The 27,242-nt window shown below is 41.5% G+C and overlaps 3 protein-coding genes and 1 pseudogene across 3 annotated transcripts; 3 read left to right on the top strand and 1 right to left on the bottom strand.

The window, feature by feature from the left end:
* Nucleotides 1-597: 597 nt before the first annotated feature.
* LOC130139231 (F-box/LRR-repeat protein At5g02910-like) lies at nt 598-2,734 on the top strand (annotated as a pseudogene).
* A 2,901-nt stretch (nt 2,735-5,635) lies between these two features.
* LOC115686721 (putative F-box/LRR-repeat protein At3g18150) lies at nt 5,636-8,804 on the bottom strand. The gene is made up of 3 exons (XM_056315737.1): nt 7,774-8,804; nt 6,714-6,881; nt 5,636-6,228 (listed from the first exon to the last, which is right to left on the bottom strand). Exons 1-3 carry the CDS (start codon nt 8,749-8,751, stop codon nt 5,869-5,871), a joined length of 1,506 nt encoding a protein of 501 aa, XP_056171712.1. The 5' UTR covers nt 8,752-8,804; the 3' UTR covers nt 5,636-5,868.
* Nucleotides 8,805-11,771: 2,967 nt separating this feature from the next.
* Nucleotides 11,772-13,010, top strand: LOC130139224 (kinesin-like protein KIN-14A). The gene is made up of 2 exons (XM_056315738.1): nt 11,772-12,086; nt 12,186-13,010. The coding sequence occupies exons 1-2, from the start codon at nt 11,829-11,831 to the stop codon at nt 12,375-12,377; spliced, it is 450 nt and encodes a 149-aa protein (XP_056171713.1). The 5' UTR covers nt 11,772-11,828; the 3' UTR covers nt 12,378-13,010.
* A 10,408-nt stretch (nt 13,011-23,418) lies between these two features.
* LOC115665642 (UPF0481 protein At3g47200-like) lies at nt 23,419-25,077 on the top strand. Its single transcript, XM_030587496.2, has one exon. It carries the CDS (start codon nt 23,425-23,427, stop codon nt 24,763-24,765), a length of 1,341 nt encoding a protein of 446 aa, XP_030443356.1. The 5' UTR covers nt 23,419-23,424; the 3' UTR covers nt 24,766-25,077.
* The last annotated feature ends 2,165 nt before the right edge of the window (nt 25,078-27,242 follow it).

The following is a 27,242-nucleotide window of genomic DNA, read 5'->3' as shown; positions in this document are numbered from 1 at the left end:
TTTTAGTTATGATAAAGTTTATGGGAAATATTCTATGATGTTAACACCCATAATTAACTTTTTCCTCATCTCTAGTATATGCACGAGCAGTTCAATATAAACCCAGAAAAATGTCATGTTTTTAATTTGGAAATGATTTGCATCTGTGGATTTTAATGAGGATTATGTACTGAAACCGTGCGGCGACTTAAGACTTCCTTGAATTGTCGAAATGCCTAGGCCAAGCCTTTTCTCGATCGCTCCCTCCCTCCCTCACTCGGATCGTAGAGAGAGAATCTAGAGAGAGAAGCTCTGGAAGAAAATGGAAATTACTTCTATTGCTTGGATGATCAAAATAAGTAGGAGGGCACCCATTTATATAGTAGAGGACATCAGATTACATCCGTTGATCGACTATTGATCTAGTGGCCGATATCGCATCGTCTTACGTGCCAACCACCCGCATTTATGGATACGGCGCAATTACCGTATCGGCCGGCCCTAGGGTGTTCTAGAAACTTCATTAGGGTTTTGGATTAGTCTTTGTCGATGTTGCACGGTTCTCGGTGCATGAAAACCTCTTGACCGTCATAGAAACATCCACAATCATCTCCTCCTTCCGGTTGAGATGAAACCCAAAACTCGATGGACTACATTAGCTCATTGCCCGACACCTTAATCTATCATATCATCTCCTTCTTGACCACAAAAGACGCCATCAAAACCAGCGTTCTGTCCAAGCAATGGCTTTCCACTTGGACCTCTAGTCCACATATCACTCTCTGTTTTCCCGAGGACCATATTCCACAGTTGCACAACTTCATCCGTTTCGTCAAATCAGTGCTGTCACGCTGCACCGCAACTAAGGTGAAGAGGTTTGTCTTTGATGCTGCTTATCACCCCTTCTTGGATTCAACTGTTGATGCATGTCTCGAGTTTGTAATGGGGCATGGCGTTCAAGAGTTATCATTAAACCTGCATCGCCAGTGGTTGGGGGCTTATGTGTTGCCACCGTACTTCTTCCAACTCACTACGCTGGTGAGTTTGCAATTGTCTCGATGGAATCTTTGGCTTATGGATGCCGTGAATTGGTCTTCGCTAAAGACACCGTGCATTGGATATGCTCGATTGATCAATCCTGCGTTGAAGAGACTTTTGAGTGGCTGCCCTATTTTAGAATTTCTTAAGTTGAAAGGGTGCGAAGGCTCAAAGCTAATCAGTGTTGAATCTAGAGGTTTAAGAGAGTTGGTCATTGACTCTCCCACTTTACTTACTAGGGATGGTTCGATCTTGAATATTAGGGCACCTCATCTTCTCAAGTTGCGCCTATTGGGCAATAATACAAGCATAGAGTTCAGACTAGATCGAGTGACTTCTTTGGTTGAGGCTGAGTTGAATTTCAGCATGACGATTTCTGGACTCAATAATGCTAAGGCTAGTGTCGATCTTGTCTAGGGGCTTCTCGAGAGGCTGCGTCACGTCACGAGATTGATGATAGGGAGCTAGTGCCGTCAGGTGCGAGCCTATTTAATTAATTTTTAAATCTTGTGCCCTGTTAAATTGAAGTTGCGGACAGACAATACACACTATGCCATTTGCTTAGGGTTAAATTGTATTATTGTTTGTTTGGTGCCTTAATGATGCCATGCTCATAAATTGTTAATTCAATGAAACATTTTCATTTTATAGAGATTCAGTGAAACTTTTGCTGGATGAGGCCTTTTCCTTTTTTGTAATAGGACTTATACACATCTTATTGCCCTTGTGGATCCAACAATACATTCAAATTTTGATAAGATTTCTTGACAAGCATTTGCTATTTGTTTGCTCATTTGTTTGGTCTATAGAGATCCTTGGAACTATACGCATGTCTTGGGAATGGTCTTCTTTATTGCCTGAAGAAGTAAAAGTAATTGGTATCTGCTTCTTCCCCCACGACTGATGTGCAGGTGCTGTCATTAACGGAGGCGAGAGTGTTTCTTCCATCCATAGAATGTCGTCATCTGACATTCCACGTCACAGAGGACCATGAGGGAGTTCCCACTATAGTGAAAATACTCGAAAGTTCACCAAGCTTGGAGAAGTTACTCATACAAATGACTTGCACACGCAGTTCTGCGGTACACAACTGTTAGAACCCTCCCATTTCACTTTTAACAGCATATTTGCATGAACATGCATAGTTTGTGAATTTCAGCCTTAGGCCGCATATAAACCTGTCATTTTTTTTCTTCTCGTGATTGACAATCGTCTTTGCACCTCTGCCATTTTAGTTGACTTCGGGATTCTCCATCGATTTATATTTCTCTTAATATAGCAACTGCTATTTTATCTCGTCAAACCTGGATATTTGTCTGTTCCAATTGCATCGCTCATCGTATGTCATGATGTTCTATATCCGCAGACTAAGTTCATTGCAGAGATTGTTGAACGTTGCAACTTGGATGCAGAAGAATTTTGGAATTCTGCAAACCGAAGGATCTACCAATGTCTGATGCATCTCAAGAATGTCGAGATTATTGATCCCGGTGCCGATTGGCTAGCGTGGGGAACTGTTCTTTCCCTGCTCGAGTTTCTCCTCCAGAATGTACCTTGGCTGGACAAAATAGAGATCAATAGTAACAATTCCAAATTGTCCAAGGCTGATGACATGGCTCGGATAATTTTGTCGCACCCAAATCGTTCTCCTAGCTTGAAGGTCATTCACAGTTATCCCTCCCAAGGATGCTCTTCTAAAAGTGTGCATAACGCCTGATTTTTACATCAGCCTGGATGTTGTCTATTGCTCCTTTTTGGACACCGGAATTTTAGCCTAGCACTTACAGGAGTTCTGACTGCATGCATTTAGAGTACAATGGCCTGGTGCTGAAATTTGAAATATCATCCCTTTATGTTTGTTCAACTGGACTTTTGGCTCAACTTAATATTGTTTCGTGAGGTTACAATGTGCATCTGTCTGAGAAAGCTGCTAATAAGGATGTTTACCTGAGTGAATAACACAGGTTTACGGGCATCAACAGCCCACAAGTTACACTCACGATGAATAACATTTGATTAATTAACATTCTCAGAAACCTTTAATTAAATAAGTTAATATTAGCCTGGGTTAACACCACATGCTTAGATATGTTTGGACAGGTAGATATATGCTTGAGCACATTTTGGTAGATTTACATGAGAATCGATTTCTTGAACATGTGTATGCAAGGTTGGCGGCCTTCAATTTGTTTGTGTGTGAGAGAGTAATGCTGGCTACAAATAGCATACGGTATGGATTGTATAAGGAAGAAGAAGAGAAAAGACAGGAAAAGATAAAAAGCAAAGGCAAGCTAACATACTTTTGGTTCTCTGCTCGTGCACTAATTACCTCTACATAGTGTACCTTTCCAATGACCAGAGAGAAGTCGTGATAAAATTGTCTCAAGATAGTAACCAATCTGATAACTAAGCTTGTACAGACCTTTCTATTTCACAGATACCATTTACTCTCCAACCAGGGCTCCGAGAAAAGAACTAGCGTTGTTCATAGGCTATCCTCCAGAAAAAACAAGACGAACAATTTCTTTGATAAAGAACATTTCTATTGGTTAAGTTCTCACAAGAAAAATTTGTTAAGCAAAAAGTTAGTGTGTTAATATTTGTGATTATATCTTGTACAATTACTTTTACACAGTTGGATCAAATCGGGCAGCTTCCAAAGATCACCTACCTTGAAGGGTTTTTCTCTGCCGAGGTATGTGCATCCTAGCTTTGATGATCATCTCCTTTAGCACAAGGGCACAAGCTTCAATGCATGATGACCAACAACGCGATGAACAATTTCAACTCTCTTGAAATGATTTGCTACAAACACGATGCTCTCATGTCGCGAACCTCATAATTCATTGTCAACAGAGTTATGAGATTAAGGGAATGAATCGGGTGATTGGCTTCTCATAGAAAGGATGTCGCTGGTCCGGTAGCTCTTCACCGTGGTCGAGGCACATGGGCTAGAATCCCATCTACCAAGACAGACAAGGCTTTGATCGTTTTGCGAGTGTAAGTATCTGGGCGTACAAAGCGATCGAAGAAAAGGAGGTCAGTGGCGGCGATCCAGGTGGAACGCCACCGCTTGGAGACGATGTTGGTCTTAACAATGACTTCAATGTGAAAGAACGATAGATGCGGCGGATTATGGCTTCGGGTAAGGTGCTGATGAAATCGTGGGGATAAAATTGTTGAGGTTCCTTTATCGGAATTTTCCCTACCGAATTAATAGGCAAGCATGAATAAATAAAGAATTTGATCGTGAAAATAAATTAGAATATTTCCATGTGACAAAAGAGGTGAAGGTCTACGATGAAAAAATATGTTTAGAGAAAAAAGGCTTTAAATGGCTTATGCGATACATATATTTTTTTATCAAAGACTTTGCGAAATGAAATAGCAAGGGAATAAATAATAATCTCGTGAAAATAAACTAAACTTGGAATAAATACAAAAAAGATTCTTTTTATTCGTTTAACAGGACAATCTAAGAATAACAACCACAAGCTTGAAACTCTTTTTAATCGATTTTAATAAGATGATGATTGAAATTTAATATCATAATATTTTTTCTTTGAATTATAAATTTGAGGTGGAACTAGTAATTCTTAGAGTTATATCATAATTTCTAGTTACTATGAGTTAGTCGAAAATTATTCCGACCTTTTAAAATAAAATTTATCAAATTTTTTTTGACTGCAATCGTACAAATCATAATTATTAACAATTTTTGAAATAAATTATTATTTATCAAGTATAATAAAAATCACCTTATTTAATTATGGTAATTAACATCTTGATTATTTAAGTTTGATGATAGAGTTATCTTACAATGTAATTTTCATTTAATTGGGTAATTTATTATTTGATAACTTAATCCAAGTATGTTTGCTTATGTACTGAGCATGCACTTCATTAAATTATGGAAAAACTAATCATGGATATTGAAATAAAACTAAATTAAAGGTTTCAAGGGCTACCTATAACCAGTCGGGTATGTTGGGTTCTTATCCTTGCATCTGTCCATTAGAATCATGTACCCTCGCTTTTAGGTCTCTAAAGACTCCCCTGTTTCCACAAATTAGATATTGAGCTCAATAATGATAGGCTTGAAAAAATTTAAAAAACTTAAAATCTTATAGAACATATTTTTTTCGGATAATTACAGGAAAAATCCTAAAACTTATTATGATAATGCGTTTGAGTTCAAAAACTTACATTCCGTGCATTTAAGTCCTCAATCATGCAATTTCGATGCACTTGAATCTTTTTTGTGAACTTTGTCAATTTTTGGTTGACGGAAAGTGTCACATTCAAGAAAACTTAACGAAGGTAACAAAACGCTAATGATGTCACAATTTGTTTCGATTTTCCAAAAGTTGGACAAAATCAAACATGAAATACGATTTAGTTCCGATTGCAAACTTTTTTGCCAGGAAAAAATCGCCTTGAATCAAATTAAACCACCAAAAAGGGGTGATGTTAAAATTGGACTTTATCTTCTTTTGGGTTGCAAAGAAGTACTTCAAGTTTGTGTCTCCCAAATCAAACACAACCCAAGGAGTTATTTGCCTATTCATAAATTTTTGTACAGAGAAAGCGGAGCAATATCTCAACCAAAACACCACTTCATATGTCCATCCTCCAAAGCACTACCATTAACCTCTTTCCTTAAGAGGTTCAAATTTATAGATGAACTAAACTCGAAAGAAGTTTAAATTAGGTACATGTAAAAATCCTAATACTGTCATAGTTCGTGTAACATTACTGTCAAAAGAGAGTGAATACTAATGAGCAGTGTAGTGCCCAGGGCAACATATGCTTGCCATGCGATCAACGAGAAACCCGGACTTTCATATGCTTTTATGAGGACACCAATTCAAAAGGATAATCGAAGATAACCTCAGCAATTTTGGAAGCTCTTCGATAGCTAAGCACATTTCGGAAAACACCAAGGAGTTTCGACAGAACAACGGCTTGAAGATGTTTTGGTATATATTGTGGGAACAATTCAGCCTTGATAATCAACTTCTCCAGCACAAGTGCATCCCCCAGAAGAAACTTAATCAAGGCGAGCACATGTTTCCACCCCAAACTATCTTCACAGCCAATGATCTCAACTCTCTTGAGATGTTTTGCCAAACATTCAAAGCTCCCCTTCCGTGAGCACAAAAAATCTTCGTCAAAGGTATAACGTGCTTTAGATTCTTCATCAAGCACAAACTGCACATAGATACCCCATTTAAGAAACTTATTTCACATTAGATGCGGATCCACGAGAAAAAAAAATATCATTGGCTCACTAAAATTTCAAACAAACAACTTCCACTTGTCCACTGCAGATGCTAGTTAGTTTTACTTTAATACAAGCTCTCAAACTCGTCCACACATATAAAACATGTTCCCTTTCTGGGTGCTCATCGCTAAACTCTTAGTTCAAGATCGAACGCTACATAGCAGCAAAAGAACCTCGAGTACAACACTGCAGTTACTTTAAGACATGAACTCAAACAGCTTAATGTTGCCCTGCACAAATGTCGAGTAGGGCTCACAAAGTTTCGGGCAATCTTCGATTGCTGGAACAAAAAAGAGGTTACGATTGATATTCTTTATGTACTTCTAAAGTTTTAACTCATTGTTTAAACATTAATGCAAAGGAGAAGTCAGCACAAGAAGCGAACTGAAAATACCACAGCAAAGGAACAAACCTTGGGGAAGCGAATCAGGCGTATGACTAATTTTTCCAAGCATTGTGAACTTTGTAGCATGTAAGCTATCCCGGGAAGGTCCGATTGACTAACCGGTGCATGTAGTATCAGATTCTGATGTTTTGACAGTGGCGATGGCACTCCATCCATCTCCAAAAGGGACAGAACCTAAGCACATTGAGCGAGCGAAATATAAAAAAATTTAATTAATATTTCTTTTTCCATTCAACATGTATAAAGAATAACAAAAATTACAGTATATCCAGATTTGTTACCGTCCGACCCTGTCTCCCAGCAGGAAAAAGACCGATAAGGATACTGCAAGTAAAAATGAACAAGGGAATGTCTTTTAAGAATTGAGACTATTTACATAAGCTTCTCATGTAAAACTTTTGATCATTGAAAGATCTAAAAATTCAAGTAGTTGGTCACATGAGACAGCACTTTGTTATTGACTGAAGTTTCCAAGTGAATCGTTCCATTGCCGTTGTAAAATATTCTGAGGATACTCTGTAACATATATTATGGAATAGCGGCTTAATGTGACAAGAGAACATGATCCAGTTCTGTCAACCTAAGATGAGTAGGTCCATTACCCTTCGTCATATACCCAAATAGCTGTAGTTCCTCCATAAACTTGAAAGAATGAAATGAAAAAAGCAACTCTTTCAGATAATCTCTTCGTGCATTTTTCTTGTGAAAATCAAGCGTTTGACAATGTCACGCTGAGCAACATCCAAAATAATAAGCAATATCTAGCGGCAGTCATTGTCCCTCATTGAGTGATCCCAGATCCATTTACTTGAAATTAGACAGAGGGAAAAAAAGCTCCGAAGGCTCACCGTTTCGTAGCAACTCGAAACACAAACTTATGGATCGTCCTATCTGCTAATAATTAATCACAATTGAGTTCACGAGGAATCCACTTGATGAAACCTAGAATGCCACATAGAGCTGATGTCACTCATCCAGGGCAACATACAGCACAAAACGGTGCTAATCAGAGACCCCATTCAACACGGGTACGTCTTATAAATGGTAAGAAATATTGAGCTTGTACCTTCAAACACCAACCGCCGATGGTGATTGTAGGAACGTTGCGCAGCTTCTCAAGAAGTTCCTTCAACAAGTCGCGGCCCGCGGAGCAAGACAACCCATCATCAGTTTCAACGTAAAGATCTAACTTGGCTTCCACCAAAGAAGACACATGGTCAAGTCTGAAGTCAGCATGAGTCCCTTGCAATACACGCAGCGAGAGCAAATTCGGGGCCCGAAGATTCTCCACGCAAGAGTTATAAGAAGTGCCGCGGCCCTTGAGTACCAACTTTTTCAAGCTTAATGAATCTATCGTAACGTTCCTCACGCCCCAGCACCCGCGCAACTTGAGGGACTCCAAAACAGGACTTCCCCTGAAGATTCGCCCGAGGAAATCATCACTCAGCTCCGCATAATCGATGGACAAGACCTTTAGACAAGGCCAGCTAACAGTCGCGCCCAACGAGAAACAGCACCCAGCGACATCCAGGCGCACCAACCAGCTCAAGCCATACAAGATCCCCGGCAGTGTATAAACACCCATCGTCTGCTCACTCAGCCACAAGCGGAGATGCTCTACGCGGCGCCGCACCGCGAAGTGGAGCCAGAGGTCGACCTTGGGGCAGTCGTCCTCGTCGCACACGAAGCCGATGACGTGAAACCTCCTCACCGTGACCGTGGGTGGGGAGGTGCTGCACTGGCTCAGGACGCTGTCGACGAGAGACGAGAAGTCCAAGGTTCTGAGACGCCGGTGTTCACTATATCCAATGAAGACAAGGTCGGCGGTGGTGGTCCAAGTGGACCGCCAGCGCTTGGAGAGGACGCTGGTCTTGACGACGTCTCGGATGGTCAGAAACGAGAAGATGTGGTGGATCACGGCGTCCGGCAAGGCGCTGATGTGATCCCTAGGGGGGCTCAGAGGAGGAGGTCGGTTTTGTAAGCCGCGGTTCGGCCGGTCGCCGGAGGATTTGCACCTGGCGCCCTGCACGGACGTCTCCGCCATGGATTACAAAATTCTAGGGTTTCTCTGCGGACGTTCCCCGAGTTCCCTGTCCTTTTCTTTTTATAGGCACTGCTTTTTATCCTTATATTTTTTCTTTTTATTTTTTTTCCTATTTTCGTGGCAATTTGAAAAAAAGAGTTTTTTTTCTTTTTATCGGTCATAATTTTTTTTTTTATCTGTCATGCTCCTACTCCTACTTTACCTCTCGACTCGCTTTCAAACTTTTGCCCGACCTCTTACAGAGCGTGGGGGTCGAAACCCACACTTGAAACTATGCGTCCCCACCCCTAACCCCTCTAAGAAGGTGGGGAATCGAACTCCCCATATTTGAGAAGGGTGGTCACTGGAGCAACCCTCAGTAGTTAATTTGAAAAAAGAGTCGGACGACCAAAATTAAACTTCAACTTTGAGAAAGTTAACCCGCTCGATATTTCTTTTCCTTTGTAATATGCACGTTCGTCAATCACTATAGGATAGAAAATCCCTAATTTCCTATATTTGTTACTCTCTCTTTTCTCTGTCTACTCCACCACGGCCATCACCACACTTTGTCGCTCCCCGCCCACTACTACATTTGACCATACTTCAGAGTCGCATCACCTCCCACTAAGACTGGCAATTTTGTACAGAACCATTTACATGACACAAAAGTAAGCGTGTTCCGTACGGTTAAAGCTTGATCAATTTCATGTCAGGAACGGGTCAACATATGTAGGCACGAATCATAAACATGTTGATCACAAATTGAATCTTTTAACGCTTTTATTACGCTCTTAGACATGTTTAACTAAAAAAAAGTTAACTTATACTTGGCTCAACACTATTTGTTTAGATACTATACACGTTAGTACTCCACAGGGGAGGGACGACCATGCCGGTCTCATGCAAGCCTCGAGCTCGCCCGATTCCGGCGAGCCAAGCCTCGCAAGCTTCAATCGAGCTCGCCAACCTGTGGCGAGGCTGGAGCGTCGCCGATCTGACGAGACTTGAGCGCACCGGCCTCGGGCAGGCTGGGCTTGTCGGAATCGAGCGAGCTCGTCCTCGCTTGTGGCCAGTCGCCGGCCATCACATGGCCAGCCGTCAGCCAAAAATAAAGGAAAAACAAAAAACAAAATAAGAAAATAAAAATGATTAAAAATTCGATTTTAAAAGATAAAAAATTAAAAAAAATTGAAATTATTAAAATGAATGCACAAAGTAAAATCAAATCATATTTTATATACCAAACGTCGGAAAATATTCTCTAGTCAATTTTCAGGTTTCAGCCAAACATCGGAAGTTTTTTTATTTTCTTGGGTAATGGCTTCATGAAAAATATTTTCTAGAAATGTTGTATTTTTTGGGAAACAAACAGAATCTCAATTTAAAAAAAATTATAAAAATTGTTCACTAACTTTATATTGTATGAAAATGTTTTAGCAGTATAGTTTTTAAAAAAAGTCATAAGAAACAAATTTTCTTAGATTTGGTTAACTATAGAAGTGTTTTAGCAATATGAATTTGGTTGGATATTGATCGGGATATTTACATTACAAATAAATTGATCATAAACGGGTTAATGGGTCGATTTGGATCTGGTCATAAATAATCCGACCCAAACCTAACCCGACCCACCCGTTTAATAGGTCTACACGTAAGTAAAGAGATTCCCTGTCCTATCACCCAATACTTTACATGATATATATCGAGATTAATGTGCATGATGAACACACAGAGTTAGGTTTGATGAAATTATTAAAAATTGCAAGTAAGTTCTCATTTATGAATTTACCGTGTTGCCCTTTGTATTATAAAGGATCAATACGGCAAAAAAAATTGTTCGTTCGAGTGGTTACGGTTATAGTTCCGCGGGTTAAACAAATTCATCGAACAAAATGTCTTTTTTTGAGTGTCCAAAGTCTAAATAGATCAAAATATAAATATTAACCGGTCAAACATTCAATAATGTTTTTTTTAAATCCACGGCTTTGAACAGAACCCGTCGTACCCCGTGAGGTCAAAAAGGTCAAAACCGTACAAAATAAATACCGCGCCCTTTATCTTTAAAAAAATCAAATTTCGTTTTCTATCCCTAACAAAAAGAAAAAAACAAATAACAAGTTCAATTAATCGCGTCGGGCGCAGAATAGGTAATAACGACGGAAGCTTCGAGAGTGAGGCGTGAAGCAAGGTGGAGCCCCAAAGCAAAAGAACATCTCTAGTTATCACGAAAAATCTCACACTGATACATTTATGACAAATTTATATTTCGTTAGTTTTCATTAAATTTTAAAATTAATACCACGAAAAACTTCAAACTGGCAAACTTATGATAAATTTACCCAAAACTAATTTTTTAAACACGAAAAACCCTAAACTGATACACTTGCAAAAATTTTACCTTTCTTTAGTTTCCGTTCAATTTTATCTTCAAATTTCTGAATTGGATAATACGTGGCAATCGACGAGTGTATCAGTCTGGGGTTTTACAGGTGTACAAGTTTGTAATTTTTCGTGGTATTAATCCAATTTAACGGAGGGTAAATTTGTCACAAATGTACCAATTTGAGATTTTTGGTGGTCAAAAAATTAGTTTATTATAAATTTGTCATAGATATACCAGTTTGGAGTTTTTTATGGTCAAAAAATTATTGTGGGGTAAAATTATCAGTTTGGATTATTTCGTAGTATTAACCCTACATTTTACTGTCAAATTGCTGAGTTGGATGACACGTAACAGTTGATGGGTATACCAATTTGAGATTTTACCTTCCGTTAGTCACATGTACACTAGTTCGTGATACTAATCCAATTTAACGAAAATTGACAGATGGTAAATTTGTCACAAATGTGGGGTTTTTAGTGCCACATGTACCAATTTGAAATTTTTCATGGTATCAATCCTTAATTTTTCCCTTATTTTCTTTTAATATTCACTTTTATTTTTCTTATATAATGAAATTCGTAGGCAGGAGGAGTGTAGACGACGTCGCATCGTCCTCGGCCGCACCAATACCGCCACCTCCCGCGAAGGAAAAAAGCTCTCATAATCAGTAGTAGTGCAAGAGCTCTGAGAAGAAGAAGAAGAACCGGTGGCAATGTCGGACCCGAGGAACAACCTGTGGAAGCGGGAGGTGAGCGGCCTCGAGCCGTGGGAGGCGGCGTCCTCGTTCGACGCCGACGACGACAGGCAGAGGCCGAACGTCGAGCCGCGGGAGGCGTCGTCCTCTTTTGACGCCGCCGATGATCAGCGGAGGCCGGACGCTCCTCCCGTCCGGCAGTACTCCATCTCAGCCTCCTCGCTCTCTCAGGACGCGCTGGCCTCCAAGGTCCGGCGGCTCAAGGACAATGTGCAGGTATGCTCCGATGATCACGCTTCGTTTTCGCTCCCGATTCTCCTTGTGCTAGTCAGTTCCTTCTTGTCGTTGAGCTTGAGCGAGCGCTTTCCGCGACAGCTTGCGAGGCAGGATTGCTTGGAGTTGAGACGAGAGGCGAACGAGCTGCGGGAGCATTCCGACGCAGAGCTCGACCGAGTCACGCGCTACCTGGGCGTTCTCGCCGACGAGACGTGGAAACAAGGCGAGGACGCGGCCCCTGTTGCTTGTCTCGACGTGTGTGTTTTTTTGCTTCCTCTTTCTGGTTTTTGACTGGTTCTCTGTTTGCATAAGATCGAGCTGCCGTTGAAGGTGAGGCTAGGATAGCAACACTTGTTAGCGAGAAGGAGAAGTTGTTCTTCCGCTTGTGGACATCAGAAGGTCAGTTTTCCCCTTTCTAAATCGAGTTCTTCCACTCTCCGTGCGAAGGATGCGAGCGGGAGTACTTGGATACACGAGCCGAGATTTCAGAAAGCTTCTAGTGTTAATCGCAATAAATTTCCGCGATGATGTCCCTGTCGGATGGACGAATAAGAGATAGCTTACTTGCAGGACGATTTTGCAGTGAGGAGGAGGACTAAACTTTAGTTTAAAATGTGAGATCAAGCTAGAATACAACCGATAGAGTTTTAGTGATGAAGAGCAGATCGACTCGAGATTGCACTGTCAGCTATGGGTTCGCGATGCATTTTGATTGATCAGTTGCGAGTCTGAAAATTGAGGTGCCTGTTAGTTCAGGACTGATTATATATACCTCAGACATTCATTAATCTGTAAATGGATGCTAGAAATCAAGCACGAAAATGATTTTTTTTACTTTGTGTATTTTTCTTCCTCCTCCAGAGGATCAGTTCCGGTACTTTGGTCAGTGGTCACGAAGAAATTGAATCTCTTGGATTAAAGTAATGGGAGAACCCCCAAGAGATATGATTTTCAGACAAGAGTCCAGTCACCAGTGACGTAACTTCCATTTGGACTCCTTTTGCATTAGCAATTCACCATTGACTGCCCAATCACCAGATTGGTCGACCTAAGTTACACTAACAGTGTTTAAGTGAGAAGGACAGATCATCTTGAAGCCATTTGGTTGGCTATCAGTGCAGGAGGTGCACGCACGTTAATCAACTGTTTGGTTTAGAAGTTGAGCTATCTGTTAGTCAATTGCCGAGCGACTATAGTTCAATTGGTTAATCTTTAATGGAAGCACGGAAATAAGTCAAGACAGTGAATTTCTATCTTCTTTGCGAACATAATGCTGGCAGATGAGCATAAGATTGAGAAGGAGCAGAATGCGCAGCTCAGAAATCAACTTGCTCAATTGGTACAGCTGCAGCAGGATCGGAAGCTGCAGATACAGCAGCAAGATTCAGCTATTCAGTCTTTGCAAGTTCGTCTTATTTGAAACTTAATGCTTTTCAGCATGTGCTTTTTCATCTATCTCAATACTAAGTTGATCATATGCTTTGCTGTTCTTTTATAGATCTTGTATTCTCGGGATTTGCCTCCTGGAACTCTTGAAACATGCTTTTTATGGCTATAGTTGCTCCTGGAAATTTTTGACAATGGTCCTATTTCTGTCAGATAAACCACCAAATATTACTGGAAAAAGTCGATATAATTTTAGTCTGTATATGATGGGAGACAATTGATATGGCTCCAATGTTTTGTTGAAGTACAGAGATGTTGGTGTCTGCATGTGGTCTTTGTGTGCCACCATTTCGATTTACAGAGCGACCGATAATGGAATTCTGCCGTTTATTTAGAGTCAGTTTGTTTGAAAGAAGATTATTTTCATGAATTTATTTGCCGATTTTTTGGTGCTTGGATGACGAAAGGCTAATCGATTAACAAAAAATGCTTTTTCATAAACTGAAAACAACAAGGCTGCGTTTGGTCGACCGTATAAAAGCCAGGATAGGATATGTTTTTTCCTATCCTGTGTTTGGTGGTGGTCCAGGATAGGATAAGGTCGGATATAGACCGGATATAGCCCGGATAAAAAAATCCGGGGGAGGGGGTAGGATAGACCTGGATAGGATTTCTAATGCCTATTTTTCCAGAAACTCTACGCTCCACTCACCGTCATCTTCATCCCCACACCTTGTGCGCTTTCACCAAAAAAATTTCTCGGCTTTTTTTTCTTCACTGGCTCCTCAGCCCAAGTATATATCGGGAAAAACGGTTTTCCTTTCCCTTTTCCTTAAACTCTGACAAAGCAAGGTAGGGTTCCTTCCGTTCCCAAGTTCTGACGGCTAAATTCTATACTCCTCGTCATCTTCCTCCTCTTCTCCTAATTATAAGCGTCGAAATCAACGTGCAATTGCCAGATATTCAACTTACTTCATGCCCGGCAGCGTCAAAGTCCAGAGCAGGAAGCCAATATAGAAGCACGAATCGAGCCCCTCCATAAACCTGCAAAGCCGCCCAACCTTTCAAAGGCCGTAAGACGCCTAATATCCGTTAGCTAAAAAATAACCGCCTGTATTAAAAATAATGATAATAAAAAAAATAAACGTTGATTAGTGCCAAGTCTGATCCGCGAGCGCGTAAAGTGCTAAGTGGCCAATTATTGGTACGTAGCCTATCAACGATCCAGAGAGTAAGAATTTTGTTCTTGAGTTAAATTGTTATTTAAATACAGATAATTTCTAATTTGCCCTTCATGTTATCGACCAAATATCTTATCTTTTCACAGCGAACTTCGTCGTTACTTCCACGTTTTAGCATCTAGCAATATTTTCTTTTTGTATAAGTTTTTTTCCTTTTATCCTTTCGTCTCTTCAAAAATTCTTATTTTTCATGTACCTTTGCATAACTAGTTATGAATTCTAATTTAATATATCCGATTCTTGGACAAGTGTAGACTTGTGTTGCACACATACACATTTACGCATGTATTTTGATAAATATGTAACAGACAAACTTATCAAAAAAAAATTATTCAACCAAAAAACAAACTTATCAAAATTAAGAAATTAAATTAACTACCTTCAAACGGCATTGCATACTAGCCAATGACAATATTTGGTCATTTTTATATAAATGAAGTTCTAATGTTATCAAAGATTTCAAATCTCTGATTTAATACATAATTATCAAACGGTCATTATGAATGTGTCTTCATCATCTTACATCATAATTAACTTCTACTGAGTTATTAACAAATATATCGAACTTTGAGGTTGTAGAGGGCTCGTATTATAAGTTTTGACTCATTTTCCATAATATATTGTACTTCGAAAGGGTATTTCGTGAATGACCAATAATTTTCTAATGACAAGTAACGACATTATCTGGTATAATTATAGATGTACTGTCTGCCCCGTAGATTAACCAAGATAAATAAATAAAAAGAAAGATGTAATGTGCGGTGTTATGTTGTATCTGTCAAGCACTCTATCTTGTGAAAAAATATTTTATCCATAGGCTACACCGTTAATGTGAAGTAACCACAATATAACATCACACACATGGTACTCATCCTAATCAATTCTTGTTATTTGATTTTTGAAGCTCTCGTGTCTTTATTGGCCGCCTTCTCCCTACGGTATGATTGATACGATGGATACGTTGTCCTATCTCAAGCATTAGACAATATATATCTTAAAGCAGTGGTACCTCAAGGTTGGTTGGACCAATTTCTCTCAATTGCATAGTGTTTACCAAACTTTTACAAAAACAAAAGACAACATTAATGTGGCGCTAATCAAACACCCACAATTTTAGGACCAAACTTCAACCCAAATCACGTTGATTTAGGTGCAATTATAGGGCCACATTTGATCCGAATCTAGTTGTCCATCACGAGACACAACACAATGTGACGTCATCGCAGTGATGTCCCTATAGCAAATGCGATATTATTATAAATGGACAGTTCCTAATTAATTAGTCACGGGAATGGAATTGGGAACTTGATGTCTAATTCAGTATCTTATTTGCTATCTCATCTAATGTCAAAGCTCTACAGCATCTAATAAAACTCTACTTAAAGACGAATTGAGACAGGGAAGCCAGCTAAATGGGATTTTGATTTGACAGAACTTGATATGCCATCTTTGACTTATGATAACAATAACATAATAAAACCGGAAAAAAATGCGAGGCACATTCGATTCTTGAATTAGATCTAACATTTGAAAATGAAAAGCATAATGCCTGCATCTCAACAAATAAAGCCTCGTTGTTGGACCACACCCATACCATAACTTCTTTCAAACAGTAAAAAAAAATTCAAAAACCTAATAAACCGTGTGCATATTCGAGATTAATATGCATGAACACCCAGAGTTAGGTTAGGTGAAATTATTAAAAATTGCAAGTAAGTTCTCATTTATGAATATACCGTGTTGCCCTTTGTATTATGAAGGTTTAATACGGCAAAAATTGTTCCTTTTAAACAAATTCATCGAGTAAAATGTCTAGATCGAGTATACTTTTTTTTGAAGTGTCCAAAGTCTAATTAGATCAATATAAATATAAAAGGGTCAAACATTCAACAACGTTTTTTTTAGTCCACGACTTCGGACAGAACCCGCCATGCCCACAAGGTCAAAAGGTCAAAACCCTACAAAACAAATCGGACAGAGTCCCACGCAATATGACAGTTGACAATTCCAGGTTGGTCAACCAGGAATCCACAACCCCCCATCAAAAAGTCAAACGGTCAAAACAAGATGGCACTTGCTGATTCCTCACCTCTGCCTTTAAAAACCAGGATGACGCACTCACTCATAACCCCATCACCTTCCCACACTCTCAATCCCATCGTAACTCAGGGACACTCGAGTCCAGAAGAACTTTAGAGAGAGAACCGAGGGCACGGCGGGTTCGAAAAGGTTGAAAATCAACGGCGTTGGTGGCAGCGACATCGCAAGTAGCGTTAGCGTCATGAGCCGGCCGATCCCGAGGAGGGGCCGGGTGAAGGTGGCTATAGTGGCGGTGCTCGCACGCCGATTGGCCTCCATGTTCACTGTCCACGTTCGATATGCCGGAACTCATTTTTCGCAATAGCGATTGTAATGGAAAGAAAAATGTCATCTTCTGATGATAATTCTGATTGAGGCCATGGTTTTTTAGTAGATACAAGAAGAAGATAGCGGGGTAAATGAACTGGGTTCATCCCTCCAAAATAGGCTCAATTCCAAAAAAAACCCTCAACTTTACACTTTGTTCCAAATATACCCTAACTTTTTTTTGTCTCAAGAAAAACCACCAACGTTTATCTAAGTCCCAAATCTTCCCTCCCGTTAAAAATCCGTCCAAATACGTCAGGAAAAAAAAAAAACAGAGAACCGGCAACTGCGGCGGTGGCCAAGCCTTCGCTGGTGGCCGCCGCCACAGCCGTCGGGAAGGAGCGGCGGCCCACGCCTACGCCTTCCCGAAGGCCGGCTACCCTCGCCGGCCCCGGGCGAGCCACCGGCCCCGGCGAGGCGCGCGCCCCGATCCGGGGAGGGTCTCGAAGGCCGGCGACCCTCGCCGGCCCCGGCGAGGGCGCGCGGCCCGATCTCGGGCGAGGGTCGCGCCTCTCCCGGATCGGGGCCGCACGCCTCGCGGCGGCTCGCCCGGGCGGCGAGGGTCGCCGGCCTTCGAGAAGGCCCGGGCGAGGGCCGGCGACCCTCGCCGGCCCGGGCGAGCCGGGCGAGGGCGCGCGGCCTCGATGCGGGGCGAGGGTCGCGCCCTCCCCGGATCGGGGCGCGCGCCCTCGCCGGCGGCTCGCCGGCGGCCGGTCGAGGGTCGCCCGGCCTTCGAGACCCTCCCCGGATCGGCGACCCTCGCCGGCCCCGGCGAGGCGCGCGGCCCCGATCCGGGGGAGGGCGCGACCTCACCCCGAGATCGGGGCACGCGCGCCTCGCCGGCGGCTCGCCGGGGCGGCGAGGGTCGCCGGCCTTCGGGAAGGCCCAGGCGTAGGCCGCCGCTCCTTCCCGACGGCTGTGGCGGCGGCCACCGGCGAAGACTTGGCCACCGCCACAGCTGCCGGTTTTCTATTTTTTTTTTTTTCTGACGGATTTTTAACGGGAGGGCAGATTTGGGACTTAGATAAAAGTTTGTGGTTTTTCTTGAGACAAAAAAAAGTTCAGGGTATATTTGGGACAAAGTGTAAAGTTGAGGGTTTTTTTTGGAATTGGGCCCTCCAAAATATCCCATTTCCCGTAGAGAGAGAGAGAGAGATGTTCTTGAGGTTTTGGACTGTTAATGGTGTGTTACTCTGTAGCTATACAGCGAACTGATTTTTTTTTTTTTTTGTAATCGAGGATCCGCCATCATTCCCTGGGGACGAGTCCGCACAGGTAATCGGGGCGCCTATACCTCGGGGGAGACTAACCCAGCAACCCACCGCCAGGGCCCCCCACTTAAATTACGGAACTGAGCGGGTATTCGAACCCAGAACCTCTCTGAGGAAAGGAAAGCGCCCACCAACTCGGCCATACGCAGGTGGGTCTATACAGCGAATTGTTTTTTTTTTTTTTTGTAACCGAGGTATCCGGGCCAGCTTGCGCGCACCTCGACTATTCCTCGGGGGAAACTAGCACAGCAACCCACCGCCATGGCCCCCCACTTAAATCATAAGTGCTCAGCTGGGGAATCGAACCTGGGACCAGTGCGCCTAACCACATAATCCCAAGTACGCCCTAACCAACTGAGCTACCCATGGGTAGGTTCTATACAGCGAACTGTTGTTCTCTCTCTTTTCCCCAAAAGACAAACTTTTTCTTTTTTGAGTTTCAGTTCTATACAGGATGCTTAGTTAATGATCGATGTGAAAATGCGATCTCGCCTCAATCAGAACTTGTTCCAACTCTCACTAAGATCGCGAATTCAGCTCATGCATCTACTTCTGTTTGATAAATTACTCTCGTTCAGGTATCGAAAGTGAATATTTTTCTATATAATAATGAAAAGAACTTACCACCATAAGTGTTTAATCGAATAATGTAGCATATAACATATAACACAATAAACTAGGAAAAGTTAATAGCAGGCATGCTCTCAATCGCTCAAAATCAGTACGGAACTAAGCTCACTGTACTTTTCATGTAATTCTCCATACAAATAAATAATATGTGGGCTACCAAAACTGGAGGGAAAAGTACCAAAAAAGTTCTAAACTTAATACAATTGTGTCAATTTAATCATAAACCTTTCATTTGTGCTATTTTAGTCATAAAAATTTCACATTTTTCCAATTAAGTCAATTCGGCCAATTTTGGCCTAAAATTGCCGATATAGACGCCGACCATCTTACGTGGCGTGGTCGGCGCTGACGTGAACATTTTTAAATCGTTTGTTTTTTCTTTCTTTTTTTCTTTTTCCTTTCATTAGGGAGGACGACATTGGGTGAGGGCTAGCAAGCCCTCGTCGGCCGTCGGCGAGGTCTTGGCCCCACCAACAACGGGCGAGCCGGCCCTCGCCCGCCTTCAGCCCTTGGTGGTCGTGAGCGAGGGCCACGATCCTCGCCAATGGCTGGTGAGGGCTTGCTGGCCCTCATGGGCCAAAATGAGAGGAAAAAAATAAAAAAATACAATTCTTTTTTAAAAAATTATTTATGTCAGTGCTAGCTGTGCCATGTAAGACGACCGGAATCTACGTTAACTATTTCCATCCAAAATTGGTCAGAAAGACTCAATTGACAAATTGTGAAAATGTTTAGGATTAAATTGGCATAATCGAAAAGTTTAGGACTGATTTGGCACAATTGTAATAGATTTAGGACTTTCTTGGTACTTTTCCCCAAAATGGTATATTACTAGGAGATTGATAGAGTTAGTTCTGGTTTCTGAAATGGTACAATCAACGGTCAATACCATGATAGCTAAGTAAACCATCACGACAATAAGGGTGCGTTTGTTTCGTGGAATGATTTGAAAAATACTTTCCTAAAAATGATCGCTCGTATCACTTAAAAAAAACGAATGAATGACAATTATTTTCATCGTACACAAAAATATACGAACATAAATTATTTTTGGTGATGAAAATATTTTTCATTGATTAATTATTTTAAGCGATACAATCAATTATTTTTAGAAAAATATTTTTCGAATCATTTATTTTCTACGAAATAAAAAAGGAACATGTTTACATGTAAATGAAGCAAGAACAAAGGATGTGAAGCAAGCCTCCATGATGGAACGAAGCGTTCCAAACATAGAGAAACACGTGTCAGTTTCTTATTTTTCACAATTGAGAAGGGTAATTTTAGAACATGAAGAGTAGATAATTTTTCATGCATTTATAGGTATATAATATATATATATATATATATATATATATATATATATATATATGAAAGATTAAAACTTTAAATCAACTATTTATTTGTAACTACTTCCTATTTTAAGAATATCTTTTTTGTACATGAAAAGTTATACATAATTGAAATACTGTAAGAAGTCAATGTATTGGAGATACGACGAAAATATTTAGATTTATTTCTACCAAAAAGTATATACATACAATAATGTCATCATGTATTCATGTAGATATTTGTTGATCTAAGCACAATTTAGTAATGAATATTTACATATTCGATCCCTTATTTACATTTTCCACAAGTACGCGTGTTCTACGGGATATAGGTCTAATCTACCTAGAAAGGCTGATTCTGACTGGCCATGGAATCCATTTCGCTTGTCGTTGTCATTTTCCTTAGAGCAATGGTAGGGTCAACTCCGTCATTCTTTCTCCAGTAAGATGCTCTCTTAATCACAGAATATTTCATAGAACCAGACAACTTGCTTAGCCAGTTTTCAAAGGAAAAATAAGAAAAGTTTCATTTGTCATATGTTGTTTTGACGCAATAATAAGGGAATGGAGTTATAAGTAAATGAAAGAAACCATGCAAATCCAAGCAACCAATACTTTAATTCTTTTAATATTAAGGATGTAATCTCTAACGTAGAAAGGATGGTTCTTCTTACACTTAACTTTTATTTCAAAATTTAAAAACTTTAGAAAGATTAATTTATAAAAAATTATGAAATACTATATTATTACAAAAAGATTAATTTGTTAATCAGTACAAAATAATCAAACTATGACATGCTGGATGCAATTTATAACGCAACAAAGCTCTAATTATAAATTCATAAGCATGATTTGCAAATTTTTTCCTTATAATTTTTTAGAGCGCAACTCTGTATTATGTAAATCTCCCATAATTGCCACACGTTTCATAGATAAAAGCCACCGAAAAGTTAATTTTTTTTGTTGAAAGAAGTTATCCATGCTATTGCCATGTCGTGTTTGGCTTTGAGTGATCCAATAGATACATATGACTGAACTAGATACTCGGATTATGTTGTGTTGCTTGTTAAATGGACCAAAGCGAATTAAGCATCCATCCACGGATCGATTAAATGAGTCGAAGGTTACGTTGACCTATTTGCGTCCTCCATTATACAAAACGAACACGGTCAAAGAATGAATATTGGTAGGAAGTGTCATTCAATTTGATGAAGCCAATTAAGAGTCACTTTTACTTTTTTTAAAATTTAATGGCTTTCACAATTAGATTTTTATTTAGCAATAAACATACTTAGCAATAAACATACGAAACTTTTCAAACTATACAAATATAGACATGTCAAATCATGCATATTTTGTAATTTTTTAAAACCTAATATTTTAAAAGTTTCGAATTTTGCGTAGAACAATATAGTTTTCACATTACAAGCTCCGTATGTACGTCAATTAGAATATCCTTGAATTCAATTCCCTTTTATTGTTGCATCAGAAAATATATGGCAGGTAAAAGACATTATTTTTCTCTTGAAAACCGGAGAAGTAAGGAGGTCTGTTTCCAAGGAATAATGTGTGATTAGGAAAGCACCATTAGCGGGGAAAAAAAGGGAAATTATCAAATAATGACCCAAAGTGAGTGCATTTTTTCAAAAGAGGACCCTAAGTGGACAAAGTATCAATTAAGGATCCAAAGTGCCAAACTAGTATCAAATAAGGATCTGAGCTCACCGGCTGGCCAAATGTTCGCCGGCCGGCGACCGGCCGACATTTCCGGCACCGGAATAGGGGCAATTTTGTCCAAAATTTTTTTTCTTTTCGTTTCCTTTTCTTTTCTTCTTCCCCGGTCGCCGGTCCGGCGACCGGGCCAGAGCTGAGGCCGGCGAGAGCTCGAGCTCGCCGGCCATCTGGGCGAGCTCGGCCGGCGAGCTCTGCCCAGATCTGGGCGAGCTCCGCCCTCGCCGGCCATGGCGAGCTCCGCCCAGATCTAGGCGAGCTCGAGCTCGCCGGCCGGCCCTCGCCATGGCTGTGCGACGGCGAGGGCGGAGCTCGCCCAGATTTGGGCAGAGCTCGTCGGCCGAGCTCGCCCAAATCTGGGCAGAGCTCGAGCTCTCGCCGGTCTCAGCGTGCTCGAGCTCGCCGGCCATGGCACCCTCCCCCTCCCTTTCCCGCTCCAAGTTCTCCCCATGGAAGCCCCCCCCGGAGTCCCCCGGCTCCGCCGCCCCGCCCCGCCCCGCCCGATGCGGCCCTCGACAACCCGGATCTCGGGCCCTTCCTCCTCAAGCTCGCGCGCGACACCATCGCCTCCGGCGACGGCCCCGCCAAGGCCCTCGACTACGCGATCCGGGCGAGGCCGGCCTCCTCGAGCTCGCCCAGATCTAGGCGGAGCTCGCCATGGCCGGCGAGCTCGAGCTCGCCCAGATCTGGGCAGAGCTCGCCGGCCGAGCTCGCCCAAATGGCCGGCGAGCTCGAGCTCTCGCCGGCCTCAGCTCTGGCCCGGTCACCGGTCGCCGGACCGGCGACCGGGGAAGAAGAAAAGAAAAGGAAAAAAAGAAAAAAAATTTTGGACAAAATTGCCCCTATTCCGGTGCCGGAAATGTCGGCCGGTCGCCGGCCGACGAACATTTGGCCGGCCGGTGAGCTCAGGTCCTTATTTGATACTAGTTTGGCACTTTGGGTCATTAATTGATACTTTATTCATTTGGGGTTCTCTTTTGAAAAAAGGCACCCACTTTGGATCCTTATTTGATAATTTCCCGGAAAAAAATGATGGAGCCGTCACCATCGACATTGTTCTTTTACCGACGCTAGTCATTTCCTTTACAAATCAGACGGCCGTGAAAAATTCACTTTCGATCAAACGCGTGACGATGATTGTCAATCAGCAGCCGAGGATAACGATCCTTGTCAGACATCCAACAACTCATGAGCAGTCGATGACTTTGCTGCATGTAAGTCAAGCTTGTCCCTGACATTAATCATAGGATACACTGCAGTGCTTCGGATATCCTTTCGATTCTTTATCTAGCTATCGAATTTCCAGCAAGAAATTCACCTTGATTCTACAATTTAACTCGGCATGGACAACAACCGAGGAGGTCGTCAAGCAACAGCTGAAAAACATGAGATCGAGCTCGTGAAGCAGCAGTTATTGCCTTCCATGTCAAAAGATATTGAAGCAGCGTCGAAATTGTTGAATGAATCAGCACACAAAAGCAGATGTAGCATCTTCAGAGTCCCCCAGGCACATGCCGGAGGAAAAGCCAAGACATGCCGGCCTCACATCATCTCTATTGGCCCATACCACCATGGGAAAGCGCAATTGGGAATGCTTCAGGAACACAAGTGGAGATACCTCCACAGCATGCTGGACCAAACTCAACTGCACGGTGTTGGCCTCGAGGACCTCATTGATATGGTGGCGCCGAAAGTGGAAATGATCCGACAGTGCTACTCAGAGAGCACCGACAGTTTCAGCGGACCTGATCTTGTAAAAATGATGGCTCTTGATGGATGCTTCATCATTCAGTTCCTCCGTCAAATGGTAGGGGTTGCACGGACTGATCCCCTACTAAAAAATTCATACGTGTTAGCTTCTGTTATGCGGGACCTTCTTCGGCTTGAGAATCAGGCCCCGTACTTTGTTCTCGAGGATTTGTTTGAAACGACGAATGTTCCAAACGGAACCTTGTCCTTGACCGATCTCACCTTCCATTTCTTCAGCTGCTTCCCGGAAGTATCCGGTAATGTCTGGGAAAGACGAAGCAATCCAAAAGGAGTGCATTTACTTGATTCATTTCGTTTGAGCTTAATACCTTGGGATCAACGAGACATTTATCCAATAAACAAGAGCTCGTCTCATCATCTGATTAGATCTGCTTCTGAGCTCCGTCGTGTGGGAATTGAATTCAAGCAGAGGGAAGCCAGCACCTTCCTAGAGATCAAGTTTGACCGCGAACGCAGAACCGTTGGAATTCCAAAAGTAACCATAGATGATGATCTCAAATGGATCCTCCCCAATATGGTTGCTTTTGAACAGTGTCGTGGTCAAGGGGACGGGCACATAACCGCCTATGCCGCATTCATGGGATACCTCATTCACACGGCCAATGATGTACAACTTTTGCACGACCGTAAAATCATCTCGAATCACGGCATGAGCAACGAGGATGTTGCACACTTCTTCGGTGATGTCTGCAAGGATGCTACTTTCTCTGTCGAGGGGAGCTATCTAGAGTCTCACTTCGCAATTTTAAACGAGCCTCTTAAGCATGAATGGGCTTATCTTTGTTGCGCACAACTCCTAAATGCTTTTCATGACAATCCATGGTCGGTTATTTCGGGCCTAGCTGTTGTAGTAACGCTTGCAGGCATGATTCAAACAGTATACGCTGTATTGCAATACTCTCATCCCAAGTAGCAGGAAGCAGTATGCATCTTTCATATTGATTTCATTACATGTATTGACTATGTTATCAGTGAATCTTTCAAGTTGTTGATCAATCTTGAATAAGTGACGAACAGTTATCATCACTAAAGTGATGGTCACTAGGGGAGAGCATGAACCGGGCCCCAATCGTCGACCGCTCCAGTCATCGACCACCACCATCAGCTACCGCCTACTATCGGCCATCAATCTCCACCTCTATCACCAACCGTTTAACATTCACAAATACATGGCATGATTAAATCAAGCAGGGACACGATAAGCAAATCGGTGCAGATGTGTGTAATGGTCAAGACTCAGGCCATGGATTCAGCATCATCACCTCGCCAACAACCACCATTGATATCCGTGGGAATATAGAACACAAGACAAAGAGAACAGCGATTCAGCAATATGTTCAACAAATGTAAAATACGCATGTAATCATGTCAAATGGTTACCGGCTCAGATTGCTCCACCTGAACAACGCTAACGTGTTCCCAACTTAAACGATTACAGAGAGTTTTTTTTGTCACCTCAAAGAGACATTTTATCAAACATATCGTGCGCGTTCAGCGGAGGAGTGAAGCCAATTGTAATGAGCTCGAATTTGATGCCGGATTCATACAAAAGTCATTCCATGGTGTGTACAATCAATGAAGTAAACTCATACAGAGCTGATTTGATCTTAACAGAAATCATGACATTTAAATTTTTTCTTTCATCAGAACAAAGAAAAATTGAGTTGAAGTGTTACCTTAGTGAGGAGAAATTCTTGATTGTGATTACTAGTCAAGCTTGCACAAGGAGGATCTGGGAAGCGTTTCCTGTGAAGATGAGCAACGGCTATGAAGCTTCAAACACAAATAACCTGCTTCGAGTCCTCGCGGCCAAGAACAGGGCGAACAGAGCTTCCTGTGGCTGTCGAACTGAGAGTGACGAGAAGCGATCCAGTGACGGCGACGATCGGCAACAAAGAGGCAGGAGAGGATTTGGCGGAGCTCGCCGAGAGAATGACTTCGGGACGCACAAAAGTTTCTCAAATCTAGGCAACAAATGCTCTCTGCTCTAGCCCTCTTTCAGTATACCTGGGCTGAAGTAAAGAAAATGGTTGTTTCGGACTCTCTAATTAAAACCCCTTTTTTATCATCATTTTTTCATTCATTTTTATTTTATCATTTCATTAATTCTCTCCTTTTTTTTTCTTTTTTTTTGTTTTTTTTATCAACAAAAAATTCAGGCGTCAATAGTGAAATAAACTGAATGCCAAACCAACCATCTCACGAAATCCTCCTGTGACATTCCTTTTTTTTTTTTTTTTGATAATCGAGGTGTCCGCGCGGTCGGCGAGCTAGGGCTCAAACCAGCGTTGATGCCCGACTAGTCCTCGAGGGGGCTAGCGTAGCATCCCACCGCCACGACCCCCTACTTAAATCACCGATGGGTGAGTTTGAACCCAGGACCTCATGTGACATTCCTTTGGCCTCTACATAAAAGAATATTTGGATAAGCAACAACTATTAATTCAGCGAATTATAAAAGAACTTGCGCATCAAAATATAGGTATTAGGAAAGAAAACCATTAGTATGGTTTAGTAGTATGTTATGTACCTTAGACTGGGGTAAATCGACGAGGGCCTTGTAACGCCCTACAGAAGTCATGCTTCCCAGATGCCTGTACACAAATGGGTCTCCTAGAGGTATGTCTTCCGAGCAAAATGCTTTCCCTCCATCTTGCTTTCCTATCCTACGAAACAGCTTCTCTGAGAATTTCCCTTCCCTTTTTGCGACCTGTTTCAAAAATTAGCATTCATATTATTTCCAAGGAAAGAAGAAAACTGAGCCTTTATGCAATGAGAAAAGGGATAGTAAATGACCACTTCCAAGTTCAAGTGGAAGGATTAATGCCACATCTTGTACAAAGTAGAACAAGATAATAAATTTCAATAATTTTCCCGGAGAAGTTGAAAGAGTGGAGATCAACACATTTAGAGCGAAACATTAGAAAATATATTTATTAGATAATTCTTTGAATAGAACGTCGATGAAAAAAGGATAAGTTTTAAAAATTGCTTGTCACAAAAAATATGGAACATTTAACTTCTGAAAAGAGGCTTTTGTGTGTTTGCTAAATCACAAAGCAGCCACCCATATATCTTCTACCTATTTTAGAGTATGCAATAAAAAATTACAGAGCCAACTTATACATATGCGTCAAAATTTTCACTTGTCTCACTTTTCATTTTCCTACATTACCCTTGCATCAAAATTGAAACTGCCTGACAGGCCACTCCTCTCTCTTTCATCGAGTTACCGTATAATTCATGCATTGCTTAATAATAATAGTAATTATCCGTTACAAATACACCATTTCTTTCAAAAAATGATTCATTTCTCTTCATATGTAACCCATCCACGATCACGCACATGATGCGCATGGTGCGTGCCTCAACACTAGTATATCAGAAGAA

Source organism: Syzygium oleosum, unplaced genomic scaffold (assembly GCF_021117445.2).
Source record: "Syzygium oleosum isolate NSW1041296 unplaced genomic scaffold, Sole_v2.1 Sole_v2.11, whole genome shotgun sequence".
Taxonomy (NCBI): domain Eukaryota; kingdom Viridiplantae; phylum Streptophyta; class Magnoliopsida; order Myrtales; family Myrtaceae; genus Syzygium; species Syzygium oleosum.
The sequence above is the reverse complement of the archived record's forward strand: the minus strand, read 5'-3'. Positions and strand labels throughout refer to the sequence as shown.

Bases quoted from the DNA above. Each gene is read 5' to 3' on its own strand.
- LOC130139224 (XM_056315738.1), top strand. From the start codon at position 11,829: ATGTCGGACCCGAGGAACAACCTGTGGAAGCGGGAGGTGAGCGGCCTC. The intron at 12,087-12,185 runs GTATGCTCCGAT...TTTCCGCGACAG, and splicing joins GGCTCAAGGACAATGTGCAG to CTTGCGAGGCAGGATTGCTT.
- LOC115686721 (XM_056315737.1), bottom strand. From the start codon at position 8,751: ATGGCGGAGACGTCCGTGCAGGGCGCCAGGTGCAAATCCTCCGGCGAC. The intron at 6,882-7,773 runs GTACAAGCTCAA...CAATGTGCTTAG, and splicing joins TCGGCGGTTGGTGTTTGAAG to GTTCTGTCCCTTTTGGAGAT. The intron at 6,229-6,713 runs GTTTGTTCCTTT...ATCTATGTGCAG, and splicing joins GCCTGATTCGCTTCCCCAAG to TTTGTGCTTGATGAAGAATC.
- LOC115665642 (XM_030587496.2), top strand. From the start codon at position 23,425: ATGGACAACAACCGAGGAGGTCGTCAAGCAACAGCTGAAAAACATGAG.